General features: G+C 39.7%; 1 protein-coding gene across 1 annotated transcript in view; it reads left to right on the top strand.

Annotated features, from left to right (window-relative positions):
• Nucleotides 1–18,196, top strand: part of iars1 (isoleucyl-tRNA synthetase 1) — a 157,503-nt gene that overhangs the window by 66,514 nt on the left and 72,793 nt on the right. Inside the window, exons 23-25 of the mRNA XM_084100950.1 lie at nucleotides 592–713; nucleotides 4,241–4,343; nucleotides 5,676–5,759. Of these exons, the coding sequence (XP_083957076.1) occupies nucleotides 592–713; nucleotides 4,241–4,343; nucleotides 5,676–5,759 (309 nt within the window). The remainder of the gene's footprint in view (nucleotides 1–591; nucleotides 714–4,240; nucleotides 4,344–5,675; nucleotides 5,760–18,196) is intronic.

Below are 18,196 nucleotides of genomic sequence, written 5' to 3'. Positions count from 1 at the left end.
ATAACTGTGAAGGCAGGGCTTCAATTTACGGCAATAATTAATTACTGACCCAAGAGATGATTTGATAGATAAGCAGACTTTCAGTGCCCCATTTTCCCCATCAGTGATTGTGAGGAACAACTTAATGCTTCAGTGAATCTTCAGTGAAGGAAACCTTGGCTTTGTGTGGTGATAGTGTCTTAGCTTCTGTCTGTAGTTTATTCATTCACTTAAAGGTGCAGTGTGTAATATTTATGAGGATCTGTTGCCAGAAATGCGATATCATATACATAACTATGTTTTCAGTGGTGTATAAAGACCTTATATAATGAAGAAGCGAGCTAAAGTTAACGAATAAAACACTGACATAATGATGAACAAGTAACAATAATATTCGCAATAACATCGTTTTACTGAATAATTAAGCAAGCATAATTTCTTTATCTTTGTATAGAAACCTCATTGCTTAACTGGCTACTCTCTGCTGTCTCAGACGACGACATCACTTCCTGTCGTCCACCGTAACTTCTGTTGGGTGCAGTTCGCAACCTCACCACTAGATGCCGCTAAAAATGACACACTGCACCGTTAAGAAGTGTTTCTTGTGCCCAGGCTCCCTTCACGCCGTTCATAACGGAGATGATGTACCAGAACCTGCGTCACCTGATGGACCCGGCGGCAACGGAGGAGAAGGACACGGGGAGCATCCACTACCTCATGCTGCCACACGCCAGGTACACGCTACAGTCATCATGCTAACATGCTAGCGCCCTTTACCATCATAACATATACAAAACAATATTCATGGCCGTTAGCAAACACCTTCTGTCATAATAAAGATGTCACGACATTAGATCGTTTTTTCAATTAAATGAATAACATTCTATTATGTACAAAACAATTTCTTGACACTTCATTAATTGCAATATACAAATAACAAGTGGAGTTAAAAATATATAAATAATAATTAATATAAATGAATAATTAAATACAGTAATGGTAATTTTAACTAATATATTGTAATGTAAAAATCATTATAGGAGAGTCAAAAATATATAGTTGTTGTTGTTATAATTACTAATACAAATAAATAATTTAAAAAACAATCATTTAAAACATGTTTGCAAAAAAATAAGAGTAAAGTTATAATATATATATAATATATAAATATTGTTATTAAAATGTATAAATATTATTATTATTATTATTATACTATTTATTAATAATAAAACTTAGAAAACTTAACTCCTTAATTGTAATGTAAAAATAATGATAATAGAATTTAAAACAAATAAAATATTATAATAATATATTATTATTGTTATTATTATTAATAATAATATTCTTAATAAATAGTTAAATCATCATTTATTATTTTTTATTAAGTAATTGTAATGTAAATAAGTATAGTACAATTAAAAAATATAAACCTGATATTAAAATAATATATTATTGTTGTTATTATTATTATTATTATTATTAATAATAATCTTAAATAATTTAAAAGTTAATCATTTGTAACTCATTCGTTGTAAAATAAAAATAATAATAGTACAATGTAAAATATATAAATCTAATAATATTAAAATATATTTCTATTATTATTATTTATTAAAAATAATAATTTAACACTTAAAATGCAGAGTTTAAAAGTTAACTGTCTTTTTGTACCTGAAATGATGAGATTATCTCTGGTGAGTGAGTTTGAGTCGAACACAAGTGGACTCTGACAGTCGATCTGTCATGCAGTGTTTCCATCAACACACAGCGTCAGAGATCATGGTGTGTGTGTCGTGGCGTTCGGGAGCGTGAACACAGTGATGTGCAGAAGCTGATTAAACTCATTCCGCATAAAGATGCCCTCATTTACATTTTGACAGGCTAGAACTGAGACTAAAATAGTTTTTCCTTCCTTATTTAATGAACTTCATCAGATGTTCTGAAGCCGATGAACACACAGAACTCTTCCTGCGTCGGGTCAGGTGTTGAGAGGGTGTTTGAAGCATGTAGGCCTGGCTAATACAAATGTGAATTTTGAATATTCGTCAAAAAAAAAAAACCTGCACATACAAATGAAAAAACTGTGCATTCAATTTTTTGGTTTGTCAAGAGGCGCGACACATGATGACGTGACTGACGCGGTTTGTTTTTGTTAGCTTATCCAGTAAAGTGCGTTGTAGCTGCGCTGATAATGTAAATTATAAATTGAAAAATGGCGGGAAAAGTCGTCCTGCTGACGAAAACCCTCTCAGTCGGAGGCAAAAACTGTGCAACGACACACTTGACCAGACCTGCACATCAGTCAGAGCTGTGTGTGTGTGTGTGTGTGTGTGTGTGTGTGTGTGTGTGTGTGTGTGTTCATCAGCTGAAACGCACTCGCTCAGATCAAGAGCGTCTGGTGTTTCTGATGATCGATATGTAGATGTGTAGAAGTGTGTGTTTCTGAATGGCAGTTTGCTAGTGTGTGTTCATGTAGTTCATTCCGCTGTGTGTTGAAGTGTGTTTTCTCAGGTCACTGATGCACAGACACAGTTTAACACACTAATGTTCCTCGCATGCATGTTAAGGGCATTATATTTTACTGAAGAACAATTGTTTCAAAAGTTAATGCACTTTAAAAAGTGAACGTCAGTTCATTTCAATAATGCATGATTTGGTTTATATTTGCTTATTGTGCTCTTGTGTTCATCGGAGACGATACAGTACTTTTCCCCTCCAACATTAAGTGTTGCCTTTAGAATTCGTATATAATTTGAATTTTGCTAATATTTAAGAAAGAAATTTTGAGTTTCGCTTTCCAGCCAGTTTGTCAGCCGTGTGTTCGCTCTGAAGAGTGTGTCACGGTCAGGTCCTCGTGTGATTCAGTGTGTGAACACATTCACTAGAGCTGGAGTTCGCCTGCAAGCGCTCCTCAGGTCTGTTCCTGCTCACTCCTCTATATTCAGCGAGTGTCCCGTGTGACCGTGACCGTGTGTCCGAGACGAGGAGAGGACACTGAGAACATACATCTCTTCTCCTCAGTCGTCTGGACTGCGTTTGCTGATGGAGCTTTGTGTAATGATTTAACATGAGGAAAAGCATTTAGAAGCTGTTGGACACCATGTGACCTGTGGATGTGACACCCTGAATGAACTGTGTAACGGGTGTGAATTGTCACTGATCTCACGATTCAATGCGATTATGATTATCATGTCAGCGATTCAATGCGATTATGATTATCATGTCAGCGATTCAATCCGATTCGATATCATGATGCGTTGCATCCTCACTTTTCAATATTACTGCACATGGGTCTATTTTTGTTAATGACCACGAGCAGTCTGAGAGACACTGCCGATTAAAAGTTTGGGATCGGTAAGATTTTTAATGTTTTTAAAAGAAGTCTCTTCTGCTCACCAAGGCTGCAGTTATTTGATTAAAAAAAAGAAAGAAAAAAGTAATATTGTGAAATATTAGTACAATTTAAAATAACTGATTTTTGTTTTAAATATATTTTAAAATGTAATTTATTCCTGTGATCAAAGCTGAATGTGCAGCATCATTACTCCAGTCTTCAGTGTCACATGATCCTTCAGAAATCACTCTAATATGATGATTAAGAAACATTTATGATTATTATCAGTGTTGAAAACAGTGGTGTACGAATTTTTTTCAGGATTCTTTGATGAATAGAAAGTTCAAAAGAACAGCTTTTATCTGAATAGATTCTTTTGTAACATTATAAATGTCTTGACCGACACTTTTTGAATAAAAGTATTAATACATTTTTTTTCCAAAAAAGAAAAATTCTTACTGACCGCAAACTTTTGAACGGTCGTGTTTAATGTTACAAAAGCTTTCTATTATAAATGCTGCTCTTTTCAACTTTCTATTCATCAAAGAATCCTGAAAAATAAATGTACACAACTGTTTTCAACACTGATAATAATCATAAATGTTTCTACTGTGTATTAGTATAAAACACACTGCAATTGTAATAAGAACCTTGTATGTGTAATTTGAGTTTAAAAGCACTAAAGATGTTGTTTGATGAGTGCGATCTCTGATTGTAATCCTTGAAAACCCAGAAAGTAGTGCTTGAAAAGTCCTGGAATATCACTTTAAAATATCTGTAAAATTCCCATCATGACGCATGTGTTTCAGTCACTGGTTGTTTGGACGGATCTCCGCTCTCAGTTCTGTGATTGTTCGAGCTCTTCCACAGCTGTGTGTGTGTGTGTGTGTGTGTGTGTGTGTGTGTGTGTGTGTGTGTGTTTGGCAGGGAGTCTCTGATTGACAAGCGCATTGAGAACGCGGTGTCCCAGATGCAGTCGGTCATCGAGCTGGGCCGTGTGATCCGAGACCGCAAGACTCTTCCCGTCAAGGTGAGAGATGTTCATTATTACCGTGATGAACCCTCAGAGAGTGTGTGTGAGTGTGTGTGAGTGTGTGCAACGGATCACAAAACTCACGGTTCGGATCATTTATGGTTTTTGAGCCACGGATCGGATCATTGTTCGGATCAGCAAATGAAATTATATATATATACAGTCAAACCAACATCTATTCAGACTCCTTCAACATTTCTCACATTATCACAGTTTATTCGCTATAGTTTAGAAAGTGGTAATAAAATATGAGCAGAACTCAGAGTTATAAACTCAGTTGATATTTGACTGGTTTTGTCCGTCCTTCTGTTAGACTGTCTCACACATGAATTATGTTGAATATCTGTCAGCTGTTAAATTTAACTACACAATTAGATAATACCAGTTTAGCTCAACCAATCACCAAGCAATGCTTCATTGTGTTCAGTCTGTGTGTAAAAAGAGCATTAGCAATTAAAGAAAACACACTTCAGCAAAACATGATCAGCTCAAAGTGTCGGAATCATTTTTGGTCCCAAATGTCACTGGTAGTCACTGTATGAAGAATTATTGGGTATAATATGTCACAGTTTACTTTATTCTGCTCTCCTCACTGACAGAAATGAACTATAGTGTCCTGATCACACTAGTGAAGAAACATGAACAATGATATCTGGTGTCTGAGTAGTGTTTGGTTGGACTGTATGATGTGGGCAGACAGAAGACATTACCAGCAGAGATGAAGACTGAATAACACAGTTATAAAGTCTTACAGTAGTATTCAGGTACAGAAATGAATAATTAAGCCTAAATGTAAAATAACACTATTTGTTCACTGTAGAAACTAAATATAGTTTAATCTTTGTTAAAGCTGTATTTTGTTGTTATATTAAAGGGATGGTTCGGAGTAAAATCAGCCTAGGGTTAGGGTTAGGGTTAGGGTTAGGCTAACCCATCCTTTGCACCGTGACCTCGAGCCAAACACCCCCCAGAAGCCTTTATTCCCTTGAACATTATTAAAGTTAGAGCTTGTTTAGAGAGATCAGCCGGATGGTTTAATGCAGGCGCTAATGGATCCAAGGCTGTATCTGCTAAATTACCGCACTAATAATGCCCAGAATGGACCAAACTTCTACAGTAGCACACACAGGTTCTGTACTCGTAACACGAGGCATTGGAAAGTTTGTAAGTTCATCAGGAGTTTATTTAAATAACACTTGTAAGTATGTGTGGAGCTGATCCGTACGGGTCACGATCACCTGAGACCCGCTGCACCCCTGAGAGCTGAGCTTGAGCATGTTCGAGTCACCGCATGTGTGTGTGTGTGTGTGTGTGTGTGTGTGTTTTCAGTATCCGCTGAAGGAGGTGGTGGTGATCCATCAGGACGCCGAGGCTCTCGCAGACATCCAGTCCCTGCAGAAGTACATCCTGGAGGTCAGTGTGTGTGTGTGTGTGTGTGTGTGTGTGTGTGTCACAATCACATCCTGGAGGTCAGTGTGTGTGTGTGTGTGTGTGTGTGTGTCACAATCACATCCTGGAGGTCAGTGTGTGTGTGTGTGTGTGTCACAATCACATCCTGGAGGTCAGTGTGTGTGTGTGTGTGTGTGTGTGTGTGTGTGTGTGTGTCACAATCACATCCTGGAGGTCAGTGTGTGTGTGTGTGTGTGTGTGTGTGTGTGTGTGTGTCTCAATCACAGCAGTTATCATCATTTAGCTGCTCGCTCTTTCCCATGAAAATACAATGAACGAGGACTGACCAATGACGCTTCGGTTGACTTTCATAGGAGTTTAATTATAGATATCTACAATAAACTTTTGTATTTTAAGTATAATTCAAATACTATATATAATTATTATTGTATATAATAATAAATTATTATTATTAAAGCCTGTGTAGTCAATAATTTTCTGATCTTTTCTCATCTTTGATCACCAAAATGACATTCAAAAGTTTTTTCCTTGAAAAAAAAATCTTCATGCCTTAAAATATCTTGACTGTAACTCGACACCCTCGCCTCATTTAGTATGCGCAGTTCTATGAATATGCATATTGCTATTGGCTGATCTCATGTGAGTGACAGGTTGAAGCCCCGCCCACATCATCAAAGAAGAGAAGAGATGCTGCAAGAGGGAGTTATTCTGATTCAAGATTACCAAGAACATGAATTTAAAACAATAATGATGAATAATCTATAATAAACACTGCAAAAAAGAAATGTGAATTTAATAGTGACTTAAACCAAAGCACAGTTTGATCAGCTCAGCAGGGCCCTCTGCTGGTGTGGTGCCCGTGGCAAACATGTTCACCTTAGCATGGCTACATCACAGCGCTCTTCTGGTGTGTATGAACACACACACGTGTGCAGTGAGTGTGTGAGCAGACGCTCAACCGGTGTCCTTCATCTCCAGCCCCTGCCGCAGTGATTTATGGGTGGGCTGAGCCTCCGAGCTAAAATTAGCTCCTCTGTCTCTGTGTCTGCCACGCTCGATTGTCAAACACCCCCGTGGAGAACACACACACACACACACACACACACACACCATTGATCCCAGCGCTAGCTTCAGTATTCACCATGACCCATTCGACTCACAAATATATTCATGAGAAAATCACCCGGATGAAAGATGATGAAACTGGACGTTTTTTCCAGTTGCATTTTGCTTTGCATTATTTAGCGAGAGATAATCAGTTATTTAAATGCATTCATATCCGGCAGCAACAGAGATGTTTTTAACCGTTCACAGACGTACAGAGACCGCTGATCTTTCATATCTGTTGTTTTGAATCAGATCATAATGCTCATAAACGGATGGATTTGTTGGTGTCACGGGGTTTAAAGTGCTTCCTTTGGGCTGGTTTAAAGCGCCGTCTCTGTGTGGTTCATTAGATGCCATGTTTTATTCAGATGACGTTTCTGTGACTCGCGTCCCAGATGAACATGTGAGGCACAAACTCAACCGTCTGACTTGTTTTTTTTCTTCTGCTCTCGAACACAAACGCTGCAGTCACCTGATTTAATGAACCATCTCCCACTGCAATACAGCAAACACAGAACATGTCTCTCACTGGTGCTTTAAACTTTATAGCGTCACTGTCAGGCAGAACCTTCTCAGCAAGCAATAGCCGTCATTTCTCCGTCTAGGTTAACTATAGACCCGATATAGTCCGGCTATGAGTAACACACTTCTAGACAAAATAACCTTGAATTCGGTTACATGTCGTTTTTGCCAAAATAACTTGCGAGATGAGATGTTTGATACTCCATCATGAAAGCAAAGTCAACAGTGATTACAAGCTGTTTCATTTAATTTCTTCACTCATTTCATTTCTTTGTTGTCTAATTGATGTCTAGTGTATTCTCAGGCGATGGTTTAATCGTCTGTTTAATTTTCACTGACAGCCCAAATTTTCCTTGTTTTATCCAGACGTCTGGGCTGTGTTTGGAGTCGTCTTATTAGACGTCTTTTAAACGCAAAATTGCTTTCTGGGTTATATATCCTTGTTTCATAAATCATATTTTCCTCATATTCTCCATTGTTGCGGCTCCTCTCTTCCCAGTCTGTCAGTAACGCTCTGTTTACTTCCTGTCTCTATGAAGCCCCTCCTTCTGAAAAGCACACTGTGCTCTGATTGGTCGGCTGGAGCAGTGTGTTGTGATTGGTCGAGCGCTTCAAGTGTGTTTGGGAAATGTCCCGCCCCTTACCATACCCGCCAGTTTAACACACTACTAACTAACTCAACCAGGCCCCGCCCCTTTATTCTGCGCATTAATTATTATAATGAGGAATATTGTGACGTGTTCGTTCCCGGAAGAAACTCAAGACTATAATGGAGGCGTTTCAGGAGTTCAGAAACACTGACTCTGATATAGAGAAGAACTGGAGCTTTTACATGATCGAACAGCAACAGCTAAACAAATATAGACATGTGAAAAAAGCATAAGTCCCAGATGAAAGATGATCAATCGTGGCAATTTCTGAGGTCGTGGCTCCTAAACGGTGATCCTACATCGTACAGTGAGAGACTTTGTCATGGTCTTGTGACCAAAGATAGTCTGCGATAATTTTCTTGACAGTGTCATAAATTTCATAAGATCTTCTCGCAGTGTGTTTGCTGCTATGACCTACGTCTACTGACTAGTCAGTGATGGACATTACTGTACTAAAAGTCCCCCTGTGGTTAAAGTCCAGCGTTTAATGTTGTTTATGTGTCTATGTGGTGTTTTTAATCTGCTTTAAGACAAACCATGTGTAAATTCATAAGTCGACGCCATTGCTGAGTATTTCCTCCTTAAAACTGCAGTGAACCAAAGACAGTCTCAAAAACACGCTTTGAAATCGCTGGTGTTTCTGACGTCACAAACTACCTTGTAACCAATCAGATCAACGTGTGATCGTCAACCAGTGGATCTCTGAGCTGAGGGAGTGAGTGGAGGCGGGGCTCATTTGCATATTCATAGAACTGTGCAGACTAAATGAGGCAAGGGTGTCGAGTTACAGTCAAGATATTTTAAGACATGAAGAAGAAAAAACATTTGTCATTTTGGTGAAAATATGGACTTTAAGTATAGTACAATTTTCAAGTATCTGTACTTTATCTGAGTATTTTTATTTTTGGAAACGTTTACTTCACTACATTCCAAAACATAATATCGTACTTTTTACTGCACTGCATTTCCGAAAACATGTCATTCCTCGTTATTTTGAACTGAAGAAATCGGCAGCCACTCCGAGGCGGGATAGCGGCGTCTGAATAATGAATGAGCTGATTCTTTGCACTTAAATCGGTTCACAAGTTGCACTGAACCGATCCGAAAGCATCTGTTATCGAGACACCGACTCACTGATTCAGATGATCAAGAGATGAGATTAAGTCCGACTCAAAATGAGCCGATCACGGGAGATCCTTGGAGCTTGAGTGACTAATGGCGTGAAAAGTTACTAATGCTGAATTTTTGTATTATTGTAAATGAAAATCATATTTAGGTCACGATTGTCAGTTGTTTGTGGCGAGCTGTTTAAGCCCACTGTAATGCTTGAATGTGTGCATGTCCATACAGTATTTGCATTTTTGTCTAAACAAAGAAGATTTTAGGTAAAAACTAATCATAACGTTAAAATAACGCAAATTAATGCCCATTAATTTAATTTCCCCGCTGCCGTAGCAGTTTCAAATGATATAAAACCAGTATGTTTGCATGCGTTTATTTTAATGTTAACACATTTTTCCCAATGTGAGGTCTGTTTTTATATTGCATGTTTATATTTGTTTTTCCTCATTTTAGTATACTATATATTTTGTCATTTTCACTTTGCAAACTTGAATTATCTGTAGTTATCAGTGTAGGACATGTTTTGGTAATAAAATATGTTTTCTTACTTCCAGAGCAATACATATTAAATGTCTGCATAATCTTCCTTAATGCTGGCTATTATATACCTATAATTGCAAAATATATAAATGTATATCAATTTATTTATATACTATTACTAAGTATATAAAATTGCACAATAAATAAACATTCATCAATCAGTACGTTTTACATGTAATACTTAAGTGCATAATTTTTTTTTTACTTTTATTCAAATAAAATAGAAAAGCACATAATATTTAATAGTAGGGATGCACCGATATGAAAATTTTGGCTGATACCGATAACAAACAATTATTTTATATTTGAAAGCCGATAATCAATATATTGGCTGATAAATCTAAATCCAAATTTTTATATATTTTTCGAGAAACTGATTACAAAAACAAACGTCTCACCATTAAAATCCATGTCCCAAACACAAAATTATGATGTTCTCATTATAATATTATGCAGCCGATCTGACAGACTTGTGCTGCACTTTACTGTATTTTCCTTTTTTGAAGTGATTCCAATCATATTTTAAGCAGTTCATAATCATCATGTTGAACAGTCGCATCTGAAGCGTCTCAGCTGGAGGAAATTATACATTATATAGCTTTAATATATAGGGCAAATTTTCTTTTCGGGCCGATAACAACAACATTAAAATTGAACATATATAGGCCACTATATCGGTATCGGCCGATATACTGTGCATGCCTAGTAATAATGGAGTAATATTTTATGAGGATATCTGTACTTTTACTCAAGTTCTCAATTCGTGTACTTCGTCCACCACTGTGACTAGCCAATAAAAATGCAACATGAAATGACGTATTGATCAACGTGACATGGCGCTAAAACTTAAAACTACTTACTTCAAGCTTAATTTGTAAAATTGGCCTCTTTTCCCTAGCCATGATCGCATCCATATTCTCCTCTTTCGCTTCCTCCTCTTCTTTCATCACACATAAAAACCACAGTTGCCAAAGTGCGATTCATCTTGCTCTATTTGTTTACCACTAACGCATGCTGATGACGTTTTATTCTTCTATATTAGTGTCGTAGCCTACGATTCAATAGGTGTTGTTATCGTACAGTATACAGACATGTCGTTCAAGTTTATTAGATCCAGGATGTCATACAGTGTGATTTGTAATGATCTTATAGGATTAATGAACTTAGACATTCTGTAGCAGGCATTTGTCCATTTCTTTTACTGTCTATGGCATTAACCAATGAAAACTATTAAAATGAGCTTGTGAATGAACTTCGTAACTTCATTGGCTTCTCAAACTGTCAGTCAAACCTCATAACTCCGCCTCTAATGAAGTGCCGCACAAATTCTGGACCGTCTCTGCTTGTTTGCAATGCAATTGTTAATAAAAACTGTCTTTCAATACGTACAGCATTTTCTTTATCCAAAAAACACTATGTATGTATGTTTGTATGTTTGTTTGTATGTATGTATGTATGTATGTATGTATGTATGCATGTATGTATGTATGTAAAGGCTAATATTAATGTTTGAAGGAGTGGAAAAGAGCGTCTTTTTTCTAGCTAGCAATTTTCGTCATAGTCAATACTGTCTCAAATAGGCCGTGCGAAGAACTTTATATTTTATAACATGAGATTTTCCCCAATAACAGAAAAAAGAGAGCTACAATAAACTTTTTAAGTTGTAAGTTGATGAAAATGTAATGCGATGCACTTCTAATGCACTTTCAAAATAAAATCGATAGCATTCATAATCTTTTCCCATCCATGATCTCTCTCGTCTCCACACACGACTTCCCCACTGCTTTTACACCTGGTACTCTCACTGATTTTGCCCCCCCAACCCCTGCTTATATCTCTGAGCTAATCAAGAAAGCAAACACATCTTCCTGTCATCTTGATCCCGCTCCTACTGCTTTACTTAAACAATGTGCACCTGTTATCTCACTGCCGATTTCACTTCTCATCTCCCAACTACTAAGTACTGGTGCTGTTCCTCTGGAGTCAGAAACGGCTGCTGTCACTCCTGTCCTACAGAAGCCAGGCCTCGACCCCTCTGACACGGCCAACTACAGACCAATCTCAAATCTACCATTTCTTTCGAAACTGCTTGAGAAAGTGGTCACTGCTCAACTTCAAACACATTTGTCATCTAACAACCACTATGAATGTTTTCGATCCGGTTTTCGCTCCCTCCACAGCACTGAGACAGCACTTCTTAGTAGGGCTGGGTATTGACACAAATTTCACAATTCGATTCGATTTCGATTCAATATTGATTATTTTGGATATCAGGTACAATACATGGCAAATTTCAAATCTTTTAACAAATCTCTTAACTAATGCTGTAAACTATGGGAGTCAGTTGTAGCTAGGGGTGTGACGAGATCTCGTGTTACGAGATCTCGCGAGATTAAAACGCGACCAGATTTCTCGTCGAGGTTAAACTTTGTCTCGTGAGTTGTTGTGATGTCAGCGTGATGGAGTGTGAGGGTGAAATTAGTATTGAAGATGCCCCTGCCACTTTTAAATCATTTGTGTGCCGGGCCAATCACACACACACTCCGCGCACACACACACACTCACTGTCCCTCGCTCACTCACTCACTCGCGCGCACACACACACACACACACACACACGCTCACTCGCGCGCGCACACACGCACACTCACCGTTGCTCGCACTCTCACTCACTCGCGCACACTCACTCTCGCTCACACTCAACCCGTCGTGGAGGACCGTTAAAATTAAAATAATAATAATAATAATACATTTTATTTATTTGGCGCCTTTCTGGACACTCAAGGTCGCCTTACAAGAAGGTGCATTAAAACAAACTAAAAAGTAACTAGGGTAAAAACTAGTATAAAAACAGGTTAAAATACATCAGTTAAAAGCAGTACAGGAGGATAATGTAGTAGTGGTCAGAGTAAGTAGGCTTGTCTAAACAGATGAGTTTTGAGTGTGGATTTGAAGTGTGGCAGTGAGTCAGAGTTACGGAGGTCAGGGGGGAGAGTGTTCCAGAGCTGGGGAGCAGAGCGGCTGAAGGCCCTACTCCCCATGGTGACGAGGCGGGCTGGCGGGACAATGAGATGGAGAGAGGAGGAGGAGCGGAGAGAGCGGGCAGGTGTGGCAATATGAATGAGGTCAGTCAGGTATGGAGGGGCGAGGTTATGGATGGCTTTGAAAGTGAGGAGCAGGATTTTGTAGTGGATGCGGTATGTGATGGGTAGCCAGTGTAGCTGTTGGAGGACTGGGGTGATGTGCTTGATGGAGGGTGTGTGAGTGATGATGCGTGCAGCAGAATTCTGAACAAGTTGGAGTTTATGGAGGGTTTTTTGAGGGAGACCAAACAGGAGAGAGTTACAGTAATCGATTCGGGAAGTGACAAGGCTATGGACAAGAACGGCAGTGGAAAGAGGAGTGAGAGAAGGGCAGAGGCGGTGAATGTTCCTAAGGTGAAAGTAGGCTGAGCGGGTGATGTTATTGATGTGTGCAGTGAAGCTGAGGGTGCTGTCCAGGATGACACCCAGACTCTTTACCTGAGGGGAGGGGGAAATGGAGGAGCCGTCAATGAAAATTGAGAGATTGTTTATTTTACTTAAGGTGGATTTTGTGCCAGTGAGTAGAAGTTCAGTTTTATTGCTGTTAAGTTTGAGGAAGTTTGAGGTGAACCAGGACTTTATTTCATGAAGGCAGTTGGTTAGGGAGGAGGGTGGGAGTGTGCTGTTGGGTTTACTGGAGATGTAGAGCTGGGTGTCATCCGCATAGCAATGAAAATTAATGTTGTGTTTCCTGAAGATGTGACCAAGGGGGAGAAGATAGATCAGAAAAAGCAAGGGGCCAAGGACAGAACCCTGAGGAACACCAGAAGTGAGAGGGAAGGGATGAGAGGTGAAGGACTTTAGCTGAATAAACTGGGAGCGGTCGGAAAGGTAGGAGCGGAACCAGGTGAGGGGAATGCCAGTGATGCCGATGGAGGAGAGTCTGTCCAGAAGGATGGAATGTGAAATGGTGTCAAAGGCTGCACTGAGATCAAGCAGAAGGAGGATGGATAGTGAACCGGAGTCAGCAGAAAGGAGGAGGTCATTGGTGATTTTGATAAGAGCCGTTTCAGTACTATGGAGGGAGCGAAAGCCAGATTGAAATTGTTCATAAAGGTTATTGGAGGAAAGGTGGGTTTGGAGTTGAGCAGCGACAGTTTTTTCAAGAAGTTTGGAGATGAATGGAAGGTTTGAGATGGGGCGGAAGTTATTGAGGTCAGTGGGATCGGAACCGGGTTTCTTGAGTATGGGAGTGACAGCAGCAGTTTTCAGAGAGGGGGGTACAGTACCAGAGGTGAGGGAGGCATGAATAATATTAGTGATGAGGGGGGAAAGAGCAGGAGTGGAAGCTTTAACAAGAGAAGTGGGGAGAGGGTCTAGTTGACAGGAGGAGGTATTTGATTTCTGGATAAGAGTGGAAATTTGATTAACAGAGGGAGGGGTAAATGTTGAAAATGGATGGGTTGGAGTGAATGAGGGTGGAATGGATGGGCTTAAGACTGACGGGGTAAGTTCCTGGTGAATGTGTTGGATTTTTGTGGTGAAAAAATATGACAGTTTATTGCAAAAGTCAGAAGAATAGAGATGGGATGGAAGTGAATCAGGGGGTTTTGTGATGTTCGAGATGAGGGAGAAAAGAGCCTTGGAATTGCCTTCATTGGAGCTGATTAACCGGGAGTAGTAGGTGGATTTGGCTTTGGAGATGGAGTCTTTGTATTGGAGGATGTGAGTTGTGTACATGTCTTTGTGTATGGTGAGTCCAGTTTTCCTATGGAGTCTTTCCAGCCGGCGGCCTATTGCTTTTTGTTTTCTGAGTGTGGGAGTAAACCAGGGTGCTGTGTTAGTGAAGGTGACAGATCGAGTTTTGAGTGGAGCCAGAGTGTTGAGAGTGTTTTGGAGGTGTGTGTTGTAATGTGTGAGAAACTCATCTGTTGTAGAAAGGCTATCTGCACTGGGAAGGTTATTGATATGAGTTATGAGATTGTTCAGGTTGATGTCCTTGATTTTACGGAAATGAATAGTACGTGGTAGGTTGGATTTACTGAAAGACAGATTGACATTAAATGAAAGAAGCAGATGATCAGTATAAGGGAGGTAGTCAGTTTTGCAGTCCGTAGGTGTTATTCCTGAGCAACAGATTAAGTCCAGAATATGTCCTTTATTGTGTGTGGGAAAGTTGACAAACTGTTGAAATCCAAGGCTATCTATACAAGAGGTAAAATCTTTAGTGAAAGTGTTATTGAGGTTGTCCATGTGGATATTGAAATCTCCCAGTAGTATGACATTAGATGAAAGTGTGGTCAGATGAGACAGAAATGCAGAAAAGTCAGAGATGAAATCCTTGTTTGGTTTTGGTGGTCTATAGAGAGTCGCAATAACAGTGGGAGTAGGTCCAGAGAGCTGACAGACAGTGGCCTCAAAGGAGAGGCAGGCAGGCACATTCACGGGAACAACTTTCCAGTTCTCACGGTATATTACCGCGAGACCGCCCCCTCTCCCAGACACACGAGGTGCAGATTGGTAAACAAACCCCGGTGGAGTGGTTTCATTTAGGGGAGCGAAGTCGTTTGGCTGCTGCCAGGTCTCAGTCAGACAAAAGATGTCAAACTTACGGTCCGTCAGGAGATCCTGGACGAGGTGGCCCTTGCCCGTGAGAGAGCGGATGTTTAAAAGGCCGATGTGGTGACCGCAATGCTGCAGAGACTGACAGCCGCGTTAGCATTAGCCGAGCTCGGGACACGGGCTAACAGCGAATGATCAGCACGGCGTCCTGTGTTCTTCCGAGGCCGGCGAGTGGTAGACCAGAACGACTTGATGGAGGTGGAGTTGTCGTATTGGAAATGTTGTGATCCCCGGTGAGTGCCTCTCTGCTTCTGATGTTCCTCCCAGAAACTCTCTGTGGTCTCGTCAGACATGGTCTCGTCCGCCTTCCTCGCGCGCTCGTGATGCCACGCCACGTCGTCCTCCTCTGACGCTTCATCCACCAGAACTTTGCTCTTGCTCTTCTTGAACATTATATCCGCTTCCTCCTTTATCGTCTTTTCTTCTTTAATATTTTCCTTTGCTTTCAGTACTTCATCAGTTTTAGCTGCAGCTTGAAGCACCAGCTGGAGTCGAGCTTTGGCCTGTTCTGCAGGCGTCAGATGTTCTAATCCAGCTTTGATGTTTCCAGTTTCCCTTTGTTTGTCCTTGTCTTTGGCCTCTTTGTCTTTGTCTTTAGTTCTGTCTCGTGTCCTGTCTTTGTCTCGAGTTCTGCGCTGGCCACGATCTCGTTCTCGTTCTCTGCTGCGACTACGTTTCCTGCTGGACCGGCCACTGCTGCCACTGCGAGACTGTTGAGAGATGGTTCCTGGCTCCTTGGACTTGCTAATAAAGCTGGAGATGGATAAGTTCAAGTCTACGCTGCTGCTGTCAGCTGTCGAACTTATTCCCGAGTCAGAGTCTTGCTTCTTCACAAACCTAGGCTTCACTGGGATTTGTTTCTCCATCATTGCAGGTTTCTCCTTTTCCTCAGCCTTCTCTACTTCTTTCACTGGAGATGCTTCTTTCACTGGCTCAGCTTGTTTAATGGGCTCAGTTGAAGTCTCCATGATATTTCATATATTCCATTTCCCTCACAAAATGAAGCTTCTGCCATGACCGTCCCAGTCCCCTGACCTGAACCCTATAGAAAACTGTTTGTTCTTGACAAATTGCTTTTGTTCTTCCTGTAAGTCACTTGGATAAAAGTGTCTGCCTGAAAAACATGCTAGTCTTTCTGTCGTGATGTCCTGAAGCATCGCAGATGCGTAGGTTGTCGCCCACTATGACACACTATACGAAATGAAACGATCGAATCTTGCGTCCCGACGCCCGTTGTCCTTTACGAATCTCCACGAAACGGATCGTGCCAAAATCGCGCTAAAATAGTGTAATCTGAACCAGGCAGGTAATAAACATTTGACCTATCGCGCAAAGAACCTATTAAAGCACTAAGACATGGGAACAGTATAGCTAACATTCACATATCACAAGTCATATCGACATCGCAATATTAAACAATGTTATCGCACATCGCAGCTTTTCCTCATATCGTGCAGCCCTAGTTACTGCCCAAAGGTCTCAACTGCTGCCAGAAATCGTCGACATGCTTATATTCTTGAAAAAGAACATGACCATAATCTTAGTCTGTTCTGTGTAGTTAATTTATCTCTTTTTCATGCTTGAAGAAAAAATTTGTTTCTTTTTGAACTTGTAGTTTTGAGAGAGCAGTAGGCCTACTTTGATTATGGATACACACTGTTTGCATTTAAAGTGTTATTTCAGTTATTTATATTTATTTTATTTATACTGTTTTATTTTTTTTTATGTTCGATTTGTGGAAAGGAGTTCGATTTCTCATGTGAAATCGTACAGGGGAGAAGCCAGACGGTAGAGTTTATAGCAAAACATTTTGCAGTGTTTGCATGTCCTTTACTGCATAGAATTAATTAAAATAGAAGTAAAATAACATTCATTACAAGTTGATTTCAAAATGCACCTAAATTGTTTTGCATTTTGTGATTTTCAGTTGAATAAAATACTATTTTCCATTCATATATTTCATCATTGAGGATTTCTTAAAAATTGTGTAAAAATCTCGTCTTGTCTCGTTCTCGTGAACCCAATCTCGTGTCTCGTCTCGTGGAGTAAGCGTCTCGTCACACCCCTAGTTGTAGCCTATAGGCTTCATTAGCCTACTATAATATTGAAGGTAAAAATTAATTGATTTGTATAAACTTAAATTACACTTTTATTTATTTTTATAATATTAAAGTTATATGAAATATAAACATTTAAATGGTGGCTGTCATAAAAAACTTGATTTATTCAAACATACATTAAAAATTGAAGAACATTAAAAATTATAATGAATATGTAATATGGTGCATATATTTAGCAAAATGCTAAAAAAAATGAAATCTGAGACTTTGTTTCATATCAATAGTAGCAAAGCACAAAGATTGTGATATATTGGATGGGATGCGCGCTACAATGTTCCATTCATTCATCAACTCAAAACGGGATGACTAATCGATTCTTGGGATTTAAGAATCGATATCGGTTTGTAAAAATGAGAATCGATTAAAATCGATGATATTTTTTACCCAGCCCTACTTCTTAGGGTTGTCAATGATCTCCTTATGGCCACTGACTCCGGCTCCACCAGTATTCTAATTCTTCTGGATATTTCCTCTGCATTCGACACCATCTCACGACTCTCTGCTCTTGGTATCTCTGGAACTGCCTATCCTGGTTCACCTCCTGTCTGGTCGCCAGCATTACATCTCTATCCGCCAGGCTAAGTCCACTCCTGCCTCTGTCCCACACGGTGTTCCCCAGGGCTCTGTTTTTGGGCCTCTTCTCTTCATCATCTACATGCTCCCATTAGGTAACATCATCCGTCATCATGGCTTTAACTTCCATTGCTACGCAGATGACACCCAACTATACATCC

This window comes from Abramis brama, assembly GCF_963993115.1.
Source record: "Abramis brama genome assembly, chromosome: 23".
In the NCBI taxonomy this organism is placed as follows: domain Eukaryota; kingdom Metazoa; phylum Chordata; class Actinopteri; order Cypriniformes; family Leuciscidae; genus Abramis; species Abramis brama.
This window is presented reverse-complemented; position numbering and strand designations above follow the sequence as displayed.